At 39.3% G+C, this 9,888-nt stretch overlaps 2 protein-coding genes across 2 annotated transcripts; both read left to right on the top strand.

The window, feature by feature from the left end:
* The first annotated feature begins 3,106 nt into the window (after nucleotides 1–3,106).
* On the top strand, nucleotides 3,107–4,172 carry LOC145106183 (uncharacterized). The gene is made up of 2 exons (XM_079043201.1): nucleotides 3,107–3,318; nucleotides 3,785–4,172. Exons 1-2 carry the CDS (start codon nucleotides 3,107–3,109, stop codon nucleotides 4,170–4,172), a joined length of 600 nt encoding a protein of 199 aa, XP_078899327.1.
* A 2,015-nt stretch (nucleotides 4,173–6,187) lies between these two features.
* LOC145106182 (uncharacterized) lies at nucleotides 6,188–8,060 on the top strand. The gene is made up of 5 exons (XM_079043200.1): nucleotides 6,188–6,515; nucleotides 6,616–6,680; nucleotides 7,353–7,476; nucleotides 7,569–7,690; nucleotides 7,863–8,060. The coding sequence occupies exons 1-5, from the start codon at nucleotides 6,188–6,190 to the stop codon at nucleotides 8,058–8,060; spliced, it is 837 nt and encodes a 278-aa protein (XP_078899326.1).
* The last annotated feature ends 1,828 nt before the right edge of the window (nucleotides 8,061–9,888 follow it).

The raw sequence follows: 9,888 nt of genomic DNA, 5'->3' as shown, positions 1-9,888 counted from the left end.
GAGATTGTTGGGAGGAGGTGGGACGCACAATTGGTGACAAGTATGTTGATACGAAAATGCGGGATGATTTTGTGACCAGGTTTAGGGCTGAGTTTGCACCGGTGATTGAGATGCAACAGTTGGCGTGAGAGTTTTAGGATCTCCACCAGACTACTAGGACAGTGGTTGAGATCACGGTAATGTTTCGAGAGAGGGCACTTTTGGTTCCGGAGTTTGTGGCGGATAAGGAGATGAAGAAAGCGAGGTATCACAAGATGTTGAGTAGTGATATTAGGCAGTTAGTCCGGATTTGAACCCCAAGTGGGGGAGATTTAGTGATTCAGGGAGAGAGAGCTCATAGTGGGTCATTATTGTGTTCATCAGTGAGGGCCAGACTCTATATTCAGCAAAATTGTTCAGGATTTGTCGCCTATGTTATGGATACCCGGGATAAGGGCAAGGCGACCGTGGATGATGTGCCGATTGTACGAGATTATCCCAATCTGTTTCCAGAGGATTTTCCTGGGGTGCCTCCGGAGTGGCTGGTTCAGTTTAGGATTGATCTGGTTCCAGGTACGGCTCCGATAGCCAAATCATTGTATCGATTGGCTCCTCCCGAGATGCGGGAGTTGTCTACACAGCTACAGGAGCTGTTAGACAAGGGATTCATTCGACCGAGCAGTTTTCCATGGGGAACATCGATCTTGTTTGTGAAGAAGAAGGATGGGTCTCATCGTATGTGCATTGACTACCGAGAGCTGAATAAGGTAACGGTGAAGATCCGTTATCCAATCCCAGGGATTGATGATCTCTTTGACCAACTTCAAGGTGCATCTGGGTTTTCCAAGATTGATTTGTGATCGGATTATCATCAGATGAGGGTTAGGGATGAGGATGTGCAGAAGACAACTTTTCGGACTCGTTATGGTCATTACGAGTTTGTGGTGATGCCTTTTAAACTCACCAATGCTCCAGCCGCGTTCATGGATCTCATGAACCGCGTATGCAGGCTGATGCTGGATCGGTCTATGCTTGTTTTTATTGATGATATCTTGGTCCATTCCAAGACTCAGGAGCAGCCCGAGGAGCACTTAACGGAAGTGCTGCAGACTCTGAGGAGGGAGAGACTTTTCGAAAAGTTCTCCAAATGTGAGTTCTGGTTGCGCGAGGTGTAGTTTATGGGGCACCTTGTCAGCCAGAATGGTATTCTGGTCGATTCGGCCAAGGTCGAGGCCATGATGCAGTGAGAGGTTCCGAGGTCTCCATCTGAGATTCGGAGTTTCCTTAGTCTTGCTGGTTACTATTGGAGATTTATCCAAGATTTCTCCAAGATAGTTGTTCCTATGAATCGGTTGACAAATAAGACGGTTACATTTCGTTGGGGGCCTGAGCAGCAGAAAACTTTTGAGACCTTGAAACAGTGGTTGTGCGAGGAACTGATCTTGACCCTGTCGGAGGGTGTCAAGGATTTTGTGGTTTATTGCGATGCGTCGATCACAGGTTTGGGAGAGGTATTGATGCTGATGGGTCACGTGATCGCTTACGCTTCGAGGCAGCTGAAGCCTCATGAGGCGAATTATGTGGCGCATGACTTGGAGCTGGGGGCTATGCTTTTTGCCCTCAAGATTTGGCGACATTACCTCTATGGGGTACGTTGTACCATCTACACGGATCACATGAGCCTGAGGTATCTGATGGATCAGCTGAATCTGAATATGAGCCAGCGCCGGTGGTTGGATGTGGTGAAGGATTATGATTGTGAGATCCTTTATCACCCGAGGAAGGCTAATGTGGTGGTCGATGCTCTCAGCCGCAAGACGGTCGTGAGTCCGATCAGAGGCATATGTTTGAGGATGACTGTGATTACTCCATTATTGAAGCGGATTCAGGAGGCTCATGTTGAGCTTATGAAGGAAGAGAACCGAAAGAGTGAGCGTATTGTGGGTCAGGTGGTTTCCTTCGATTATCATAGTTGTTGGGATTAAAACCCTAATTGTGATTTGATGAACAAGATGCGGAAAATAAGAACAAGCACAATAAAGAAGATATGTCGAATGATCACTCGATTTATTCAAAACATGAAGAATAAATTACACTTTCAGAATAGACCAAAGAATCTAACTCTACATAAGAAACCTCACAATGTTTGGGGGGTACATTTTGCCTCACTCTTCACCCTAATTATGAATAATACATGACTATTTATAGGGAAAAGACAAGTCTTGGGCTTTTAACCTACACTTCATTAAGGAGGCCCATTGCCATAATCCATGGAGTACTATGAAACCCTACAATCTCCCCCTCAAAGTATGGAATGGATGACAAGGCTTCAACTTCCAAATATATATATATATATATATATATATATATATATATATATATATATATATATATATATATATATATATATATATATATATATATATATATATATATATATATCCTAGAACCCGTTTTTGAAGACTACTGAAGAATCAAGATTCGTGGATTGCTTCAAATATTCCTCGTCGAGAGATCTTTTGGGATTAAAACCCTAATTGTGGTTTGATGAACAAGATGCGGAAAATAAGAAAAAACACAATAAAGAAGATATGTCGAATGATCACTCGATTTATTCAAAACATGAGGAATAAATTACACTTTCAGAATAGGCCAAAGAATCTAACTCTACATAAGAAACCTCACAATGTTTGGCGGCTACATTTTGCCTCACTCTTAACCCTAATTATAAAGAATACATGACTATTTATAGGGAAAAGACAAGTCTTGCGCTTTTAACCTACAGTTCATCAAGGAGGCCCATTGTCATAATACATGGAGTACTTTGAAACCCTACAATAGTCGTGGGTTGTTGACTCTGCATCGGCAGGTTTAGGTTCCGTATTGGGGCGGTGTACGTCAGGTTGTGATGGAGGAGGCACAAAAGTCTAGGTTCTCCATTCATCCCAGGGCGACGACGATGTTTAGGGATCTTCATCCTGACTATTGGTGGACCTGCATGAAACGGGATGTAGCTTGGTATGTGGAGCGGTGCTTGACTTGCAGGAAAGTCAAGGTCGAGCACCAGCGACTTCACGGCAAAATGAAGCTGTTGGAGATTCCTGTATGGAAATGGGAGGACATTACCATGGATTTCATCACAAAGTTACCCGAGACTACGTGTGGGGTGGATTCGATTTGGTTAATTGTTGATCAGTTGACCAAGAGGGCTCATTTCATTCCGATTCAGGAGAGTATTTCTGTAGAGAAATTGGCTAAGATTTATATCAGGGAGGTTGTGGCACATCTTAGGGTACCGATTTCGGTGGTTTCTGAAAAAGATGTCCAGTTTACTTCCAGGTTTTGGAAGAGGTTCCATGACGAGTTGGGTACTCGTCTCCATTTCAGCACAACATTCCATCTACAGACCGATGGTCAGAGCGAACGGACTATTCAGACCCTAGAGGATATGTTGCGGGCGTGTGTTTTGGACTTTGGTGGGAGTTGGGATATGGATCTTCCATTAGCGGAATTTTTGTATAACAACAGTTATCACGCCAACATTGATCGATCTCCTTTTGAGATGCTTTATGGGAGGAAATAAAGGACCCCGATTTGTTGGTGTGAGGTCGGTCAGCGGGTTATGGGGAGTACCGAGGTGGCACTCAAGACCACTGAGCCGATTCAGCAAGTTCGGAGTAGGCTCCAGACAACTAAGAGTCGGCAGAAGAGTTACACCGACAGGCGCCGATCAAACTTGGAGTTCCAGGTGGGGGGATATGGTACTCCTGAAGGTGTCACCTTGGAAATGTGTCATCTGATTCAGGAAGAGGGGGAAGATGGGCCCAAGGTATATTGGTCCTTTCAGGGTTTTGGATTGGGTGGGCCGAGTTGCATATCGCTTGGATCTTCCAGATGAGCTCAGTAAGATTAATAGCATGTTCCATGTCTCTCAGCTACGGAAGTGCTTAGTGGGTGATTCCACAGTGGTACCATTGGAGGATATTCTGGTGGAAGACCGCCTGAATTATATTGAGAGACCGGTGATGATTCTTTATCGGAAGATGAAAACCTTGAGGAACAAGGTTGTGGAATTGGTGAAGGTGAAATGGAAGCACCGCAAGGGTTCGGAATGGACTTGGGAGCTTGAAGATGAGATGAAGGAGCACTATCCGGAGTTATTCGGTGTAGCGGACTTTGAGGACGAAGTCTGATTCAAGTAGGGGAGAATTGTAACACATGGAAATTTGTAAGTTTTATATGTAATCCCTCCTTATTAAAAGTATTGCATTTTGTTCCATGAGCTAGTACGTGGGGCATACAGGGTGGTACGCTTAGTGTACTAGCCTAGATTTGGATCGCGACCTTAGACCACGTACGTTGGGCGTACGTGGAGTACGCACGGTGTACACATGGATTAATGAAACCCTAATTTTACGATGTTTCACCCTATTTAAACCTTATGATAGCCTCACTAGGTTATGTTTAGATAGCCTCCATCCCCTCTTGTCCATATAATCGAACCCTAAGTGAGAGCTTGAGAGTTTGAGCCTTAAATTTGATTTTTGGGTCCTTGTGAAGGAGAGGAAGAAGTGAACCATTGAGAGTTGTGCTTGGAGCTTGAAGATCTGATATTTGTTCTTCATTTTCATTCCTTGTGAGGGTGCAGAAGTGACTGATGGTAGATCTAGGGTGCTTTAGGTCCCTTTGTCCATAAAGATGCAAGCATTATGGCATTTGTGGTCTCACGTATGTGTTAAGTCATTTGTTAAGCTCTATTGAGATCAAAGAGGCTCATTAAGCCATGCATCCACGTAAAGTTGGCAACTTTATGTGATAAACCACCTTAAGAAAGTCAGATCTAAGTGTTGGAGTAAAGTCTTAACCGTTTAAGATTTGAATGAGAAAGTTGGCTAAGTTGGTGGAGTACGCTGGGCGTACAAGCCCTAAAGCGAGTATCTTGAGCGTACGAGCTGAGTACGCCCCGCATACTCAGCAGATGTGCTTCGGACATGTGGGCTCCTCGGTGTTGGGCCACATTTTGAATCAAGATGATTAGGGCCTTGTTGGGCCATCAGAATATTATTTTGGGCTAAGGATACTTTATTGGATCTTGGTTGAAGCCCATAAAGGGTTTTCGACCCAATTTGTAAATTTGGGCCATATTTGGGCCTTGGATTATTATTTTAGAATTTGGGCTTTTTGGACATTTGGATTGGGCCTTGGCCTTGGGCCAAGTTAGGGAATGGGTAAAAAGGTCTTTTACCCTAGTTTGGACTCTTAGTGTAAGTCGGGATCCAATTACTAATTGGATGTTATTTCGTGATAACGCAATGATTTTTAGCGGGCCAGCAGCCAGAGATCTTTCTGTGAGATTTAGCAGTGCGAGGTGAGTCTCCTCACTGGGTTTAGCATGTCTAAGGCACCAATGTCGCCCATGATATGTTATGCTAGAATACTAGATGTCTGTGTGACTCTTGTATGTGTGTGTGCTTGTATGCTTACTGGGCGAGGCCCGATGGTAACTCTGTATGCTATTATCTGTTATGCTGACATGATTTGTATGTGGGCAGGGCCCGTTATGCAATTTTAGGCGGGGACCGTTATATTAAGTGGGCGGGGACCGTTGTGCGAGTGTGGGCGGGGCCCAATATATGTTTATTTATGTATGATATGTGGTAGTTTGGGAGCTCACTAAGCTTTGTGATTACGGTTTTCAGTTTATGTTTCAGGTACTTCAGGATCGAAAGGGAAGAGCCTAGGATGATTAGAGAGCATACACCACCTTTTTCCGCATTTTGAGATTTACTCTGATATGTTTTAATGTCATGACATACTTTGACCTTTTGGGGTTGTATAACAATGTTTGGATTAATGTTTTTATTAAATGAAAAATGAAATTTTTAGGTCTTATTTTTGGGACGTTACAGGAGGGCACGTTGAAGAGCATGTTGAAGAGCAAGAACATGTATAACTAGAAGTAGAAGAGCCAGAAGAGCACGTTTCCGTTGAAGAGCTTCTTGATATATGTGATCCAAGAAGGTGGGAAAAACTTAATTAAGATCATATTAAACTTTTGGTGTAGAGAGTTCCTAAAAGAGATACAAGTATTATGTATGGTCGCTACGATAAATTTGGTAGACGGTTTTCTATAGCTTTATACACAAGAACTTTATCAAATTTGGAGAAGTGTGATAGAGAATGACTAGTATATTTGAAAGGGCTCGACATGGTATTTTGTTTCTATTGTAAAGTGTTTAGGAAAGGGATTTCGAAAGGTAAATTGGGTGATGAAGGTTATTCGGATTGGCACCATGTTACCACTAGAGTTAAAGATCATGAAATTTCCTTGGATCATGTCACAAATAGGAAGAAGTGGTTTGATATGCATAAAAGATTGAACTTGAATGAAACAATTGATAAAGTTCAATACGAGCAATTCAAGAAAGAAAGAGATTACTGGAAAAAAGTCCTTTTGAGAATCATTGCAGTAGTGAAGTTTCTTTCTAAACATAATTTAGCATTTTGTGGAACAAATGAAAAGTTTTATAAAATAGGTAACTACAAATTGTATTTTTTTGTTCCAGTTGCACCAAATACCTTTGTGTTAATTATTGTGACTGATTCCACTTCTTATTAGTTAATTGTATTTAATAGGAAATGGAAATTTTTTGGGTGTCATTGAAATATTGGAAGAGTTTGACCCGGTTATCAAGGAGCATGTGCGGCGGATCACAAGTGACTGGCTTTATGTCCATTATCTTGGGCACACGATCCAAAATGAACTAATACTTTTGATAGCTCAAGAAATTAAAAAAGAACTTATCATGAAGATCAAGGAAGCAAAGTACTACTCAATCATACTTGATTGTACTCCTGAATTAAGTCACCAAGAACAGAAGACTATAATAGTGAGGCATTTAAAGTTGTCATATAATTATGTTACCGTTGAGGAGTCATTCTTAGGTTTTTTGAATGTTGATGATACCACCAGAAAATGACTATTTGATGTTACACCTGAGGAGTTAAATTCTCTTGGTCTTGAAATAGATGATATGTATGGTCAAGGCTATGATAATGGAGCAAACATGAAAGGAAAACACCAAGGAGTGCAAAAGAGATTTTTAGATCTAAATCCTATAGAATTTTACACTTCTTGTGGTTGCCATTCTCTTAATTTAACATAATATGTTATGACTAACAAGTGTGTTAAAGGAAAAAACTTTTTTGGACTCATTCAATGCATTTATACTATCTTTGCAAATTCTACTAAGAGGTGGGAAATTTTGAAAGATAATATTCAAGTTTAGAGTCTTAAGTCATTGTGTCAAACTCGTTGGGAAAGTCGGGTTGAGAGTGTAAAGGCTATTAAACTGCAACTTGTTGATGTACAGGAAGCTTTACTTCAAGTTGGAGAAAAAGATAACGATGTTGCAATTGCAAGTGAAGCAACTTCACTAGTAGAAAAAGAACTTGGTGACTTTGAAATTTTTTTTATCAAATGTTATCCATTATCAAGTATTAAACACCGTGAATATTGTGAGTAAAAAGTTACAAGAAAAGGATATGCATCTTGATAATGTTATTACAGAAATAAACATATTAATTAGGTACTTCAAGGATTATAAAGAAACTGTTTTTTCAAAAGAGATTGATGAAGCTAAGAAGATTGCTATTTAAATGCGTATTGATCCAATATTTCCACAAAAGCGTTTGTTTCAACGGAAAAAAGGTTTGATGAGAGTTCAAGTAGTGAAGATGTTTCATTTATAGCCAAATAGAATTTCAGAGTCAATTATTTCTTATACATTGTTGATCAAGTGATTTCTTCTCTTGAGACAAGATTTTAACAATTCAAAGAGTATGACAAAGTATTTGATTTTTTATTTTCACATAATTTGAAGGGAATTGAAGATAAGGATCTTAAGTCACCGTGTCATCGTCTTGAAAAAACACTCAAGTTTGAAAAAAGATCGGATATTGATGCCGATGAACTTTATACGAAGTTGAAATTATTTGAGATATTGGAAACCAATGAATTTAGCAACCTAATAGATGTTTTGAAGTTTTTGAAAGAACTTGATTATTTCCCAAATACATGACATTGCATATAGAATATTGTTGACTATTCCAGTAATGGTGAGATTTGCAGAAATGAGTTTCTCGAAATTGAAGTTTTTGAATTCTTACTTACACTCCACAATGACCCAAGAAAGACTTACCGTTTTGGCGATGATATCTATCAACAACGAAATCAAAGATAGTATAGACTACAGAGAGTTGGTCAACCAATTTGCTATCAAGAATGCTAGGAGAGCTTCACGGGTCGTTGGTTAGCTATTTCGATATGTAATTACTCATTAAAATACTATGTTTTTGCTATGTTTATTTCTATAAAGTTTATCGGCGACTAAAAAAAATAGTTTATGTAATTTAATTCTTTACACGTTAAGGCCTAAGAGCCTTTTTTTCCGACTCGCCCTGGACATTTGAATCATCAGGACCGACCCTGGTCTATAATGTGAGAGAGAGAGCCTCTCTCATTTGTAATGCTCCAAAAGTGGACTTAAGCCACTTGACATTCACCGACCTTAGAAAATGATGATTACGCGTAGGATGGGGTTGCCACCTCATCTTACGGAGGTCATTAAACCACCACTCCGTGCAGTGTGTAAAAAGATGTCATAATTGCATGTCAGCAATTGTATGACATGCTGAATACATGTGTAAGTATAAACGAATGATAATTTTTGAACAAAACTTAAAGAGATTACTGTTAAATCACACTTATAAGTTATTATCTCTGAAAGCCATTAATGTTCCATCACCGTTTACCATCCAAACACAATTTCTCATTTCTTTGTGGGGCTAGGGACGGTTTAGTGATCAGCAATCCCGTCAACTAGTTTCGAATTAACGAGGGTGTATTGTGTATGTGACATTTTATTATCTATGTAAAAGGAATTGTTGGAAAGTGTTAAGTGTATTTGTTTGACGCAAAACGAAGTTGTGAGGCAATTTTTGGTGATGTATTCATGTAAATAGTAGATTTTTGTATTCATCTGATCGGTTGATGTAGAATATTATGCAGACATTGTGTTCTAATGGTATCAGTTTAATGCAATACAAAAGATGGGGGTTTAATATGGTTTGCAAATATAAGTTGTGTAATACTCATGAAAATCGGGTCCGGGGTTTGGTTATGACTTATGATGATCCACACCATGAAATAATGGTTACAACTCAGTATACAGTTATTGTATATTTATATTATTAAAATAACAGTGACTATGAATCTATGATCTATCAAATAAACAAGAAATGATATTGCTTACACGTTTGTAAAAGATCAACAAAAAAGAAGACGTAGAAGTAAAAAAGATTATTAGTTACTTGTATGGAGTCCAATCAAATGCATAGTATAATTGAGATGGTTGCTTACTTTGTTCATTGAACCGAAAAGCTAACATGTTAGATACCATAATTGTGCAATCTTATCTTAAATAGAAGCTTAAGATCAAAGTTTAGGCCAAATATTTCCATACATGGCAATTGGTCGAGGTGCAAAATGAATGTGTCCAGAGGATTCCGTGTAAAATTAAGTTTTGACCGAACACGATAAGTTTTTTACTACTAAATAATACTATTGGTTTGGGTTTGGGTTTCGGTCAGCTGGTTGACCTTTACATATTCTTCTATTAAATACGATTATGTAACTATTTTTTTTTTAAATGATAATAGAGTATTGATGAGTAAACCGATTGATACACTTTGTCTATATATTTAACCGTTACAGTTTTAGTTAATTTTTATATTTCACATAGTTTAACCAGTAGAAATTTGAAGTATAACCTGAATCAGTTATCTATTAAGGATAGAGGATACTCATCCTCTTAACTCAGTCAACCCATTTGGCAAACCAGTTTTCTG

This window comes from Lactuca virosa, chromosome 4 (genome assembly GCF_052849685.1).
Source record: "Lactuca virosa cultivar CGN04683 chromosome 4, Lactuca_virosa_CGN04683_v6, whole genome shotgun sequence".
Classification (NCBI taxonomy): domain Eukaryota; kingdom Viridiplantae; phylum Streptophyta; class Magnoliopsida; order Asterales; family Asteraceae; genus Lactuca; species Lactuca virosa.
Note: the sequence above shows the minus strand (reverse complement) of the source record. Positions and strands in the feature narration are given on the sequence as shown.

Excerpts from the sequence above, each read along its gene's own strand:
- LOC145106183 (XM_079043201.1), top strand. The coding sequence starts at position 3,107 with ATGGATTTCATCACAAAGTTACCCGAGACTACGTGTGGGGTGGATTCG. Across the intron at positions 3,319-3,784 it reads GATGTCCAGTTTACTTCCAG|GAAGAGGGGGAAGATGGGCC; the intron begins GTTTTGGAAGAG and ends CATCTGATTCAG.
- LOC145106182 (XM_079043200.1), top strand. The coding sequence starts at position 6,188 with ATGGTATTTTGTTTCTATTGTAAAGTGTTTAGGAAAGGGATTTCGAAA. Across the intron at positions 6,681-7,352 it reads ACCCGGTTATCAAGGAGCAT|GAAGCTTTACTTCAAGTTGG; the intron begins GTGCGGCGGATC and ends GTTGATGTACAG. Across the intron at positions 7,477-7,568 it reads CAAATGTTATCCATTATCAA|GTACTTCAAGGATTATAAAG; the intron begins GTATTAAACACC and ends CATATTAATTAG.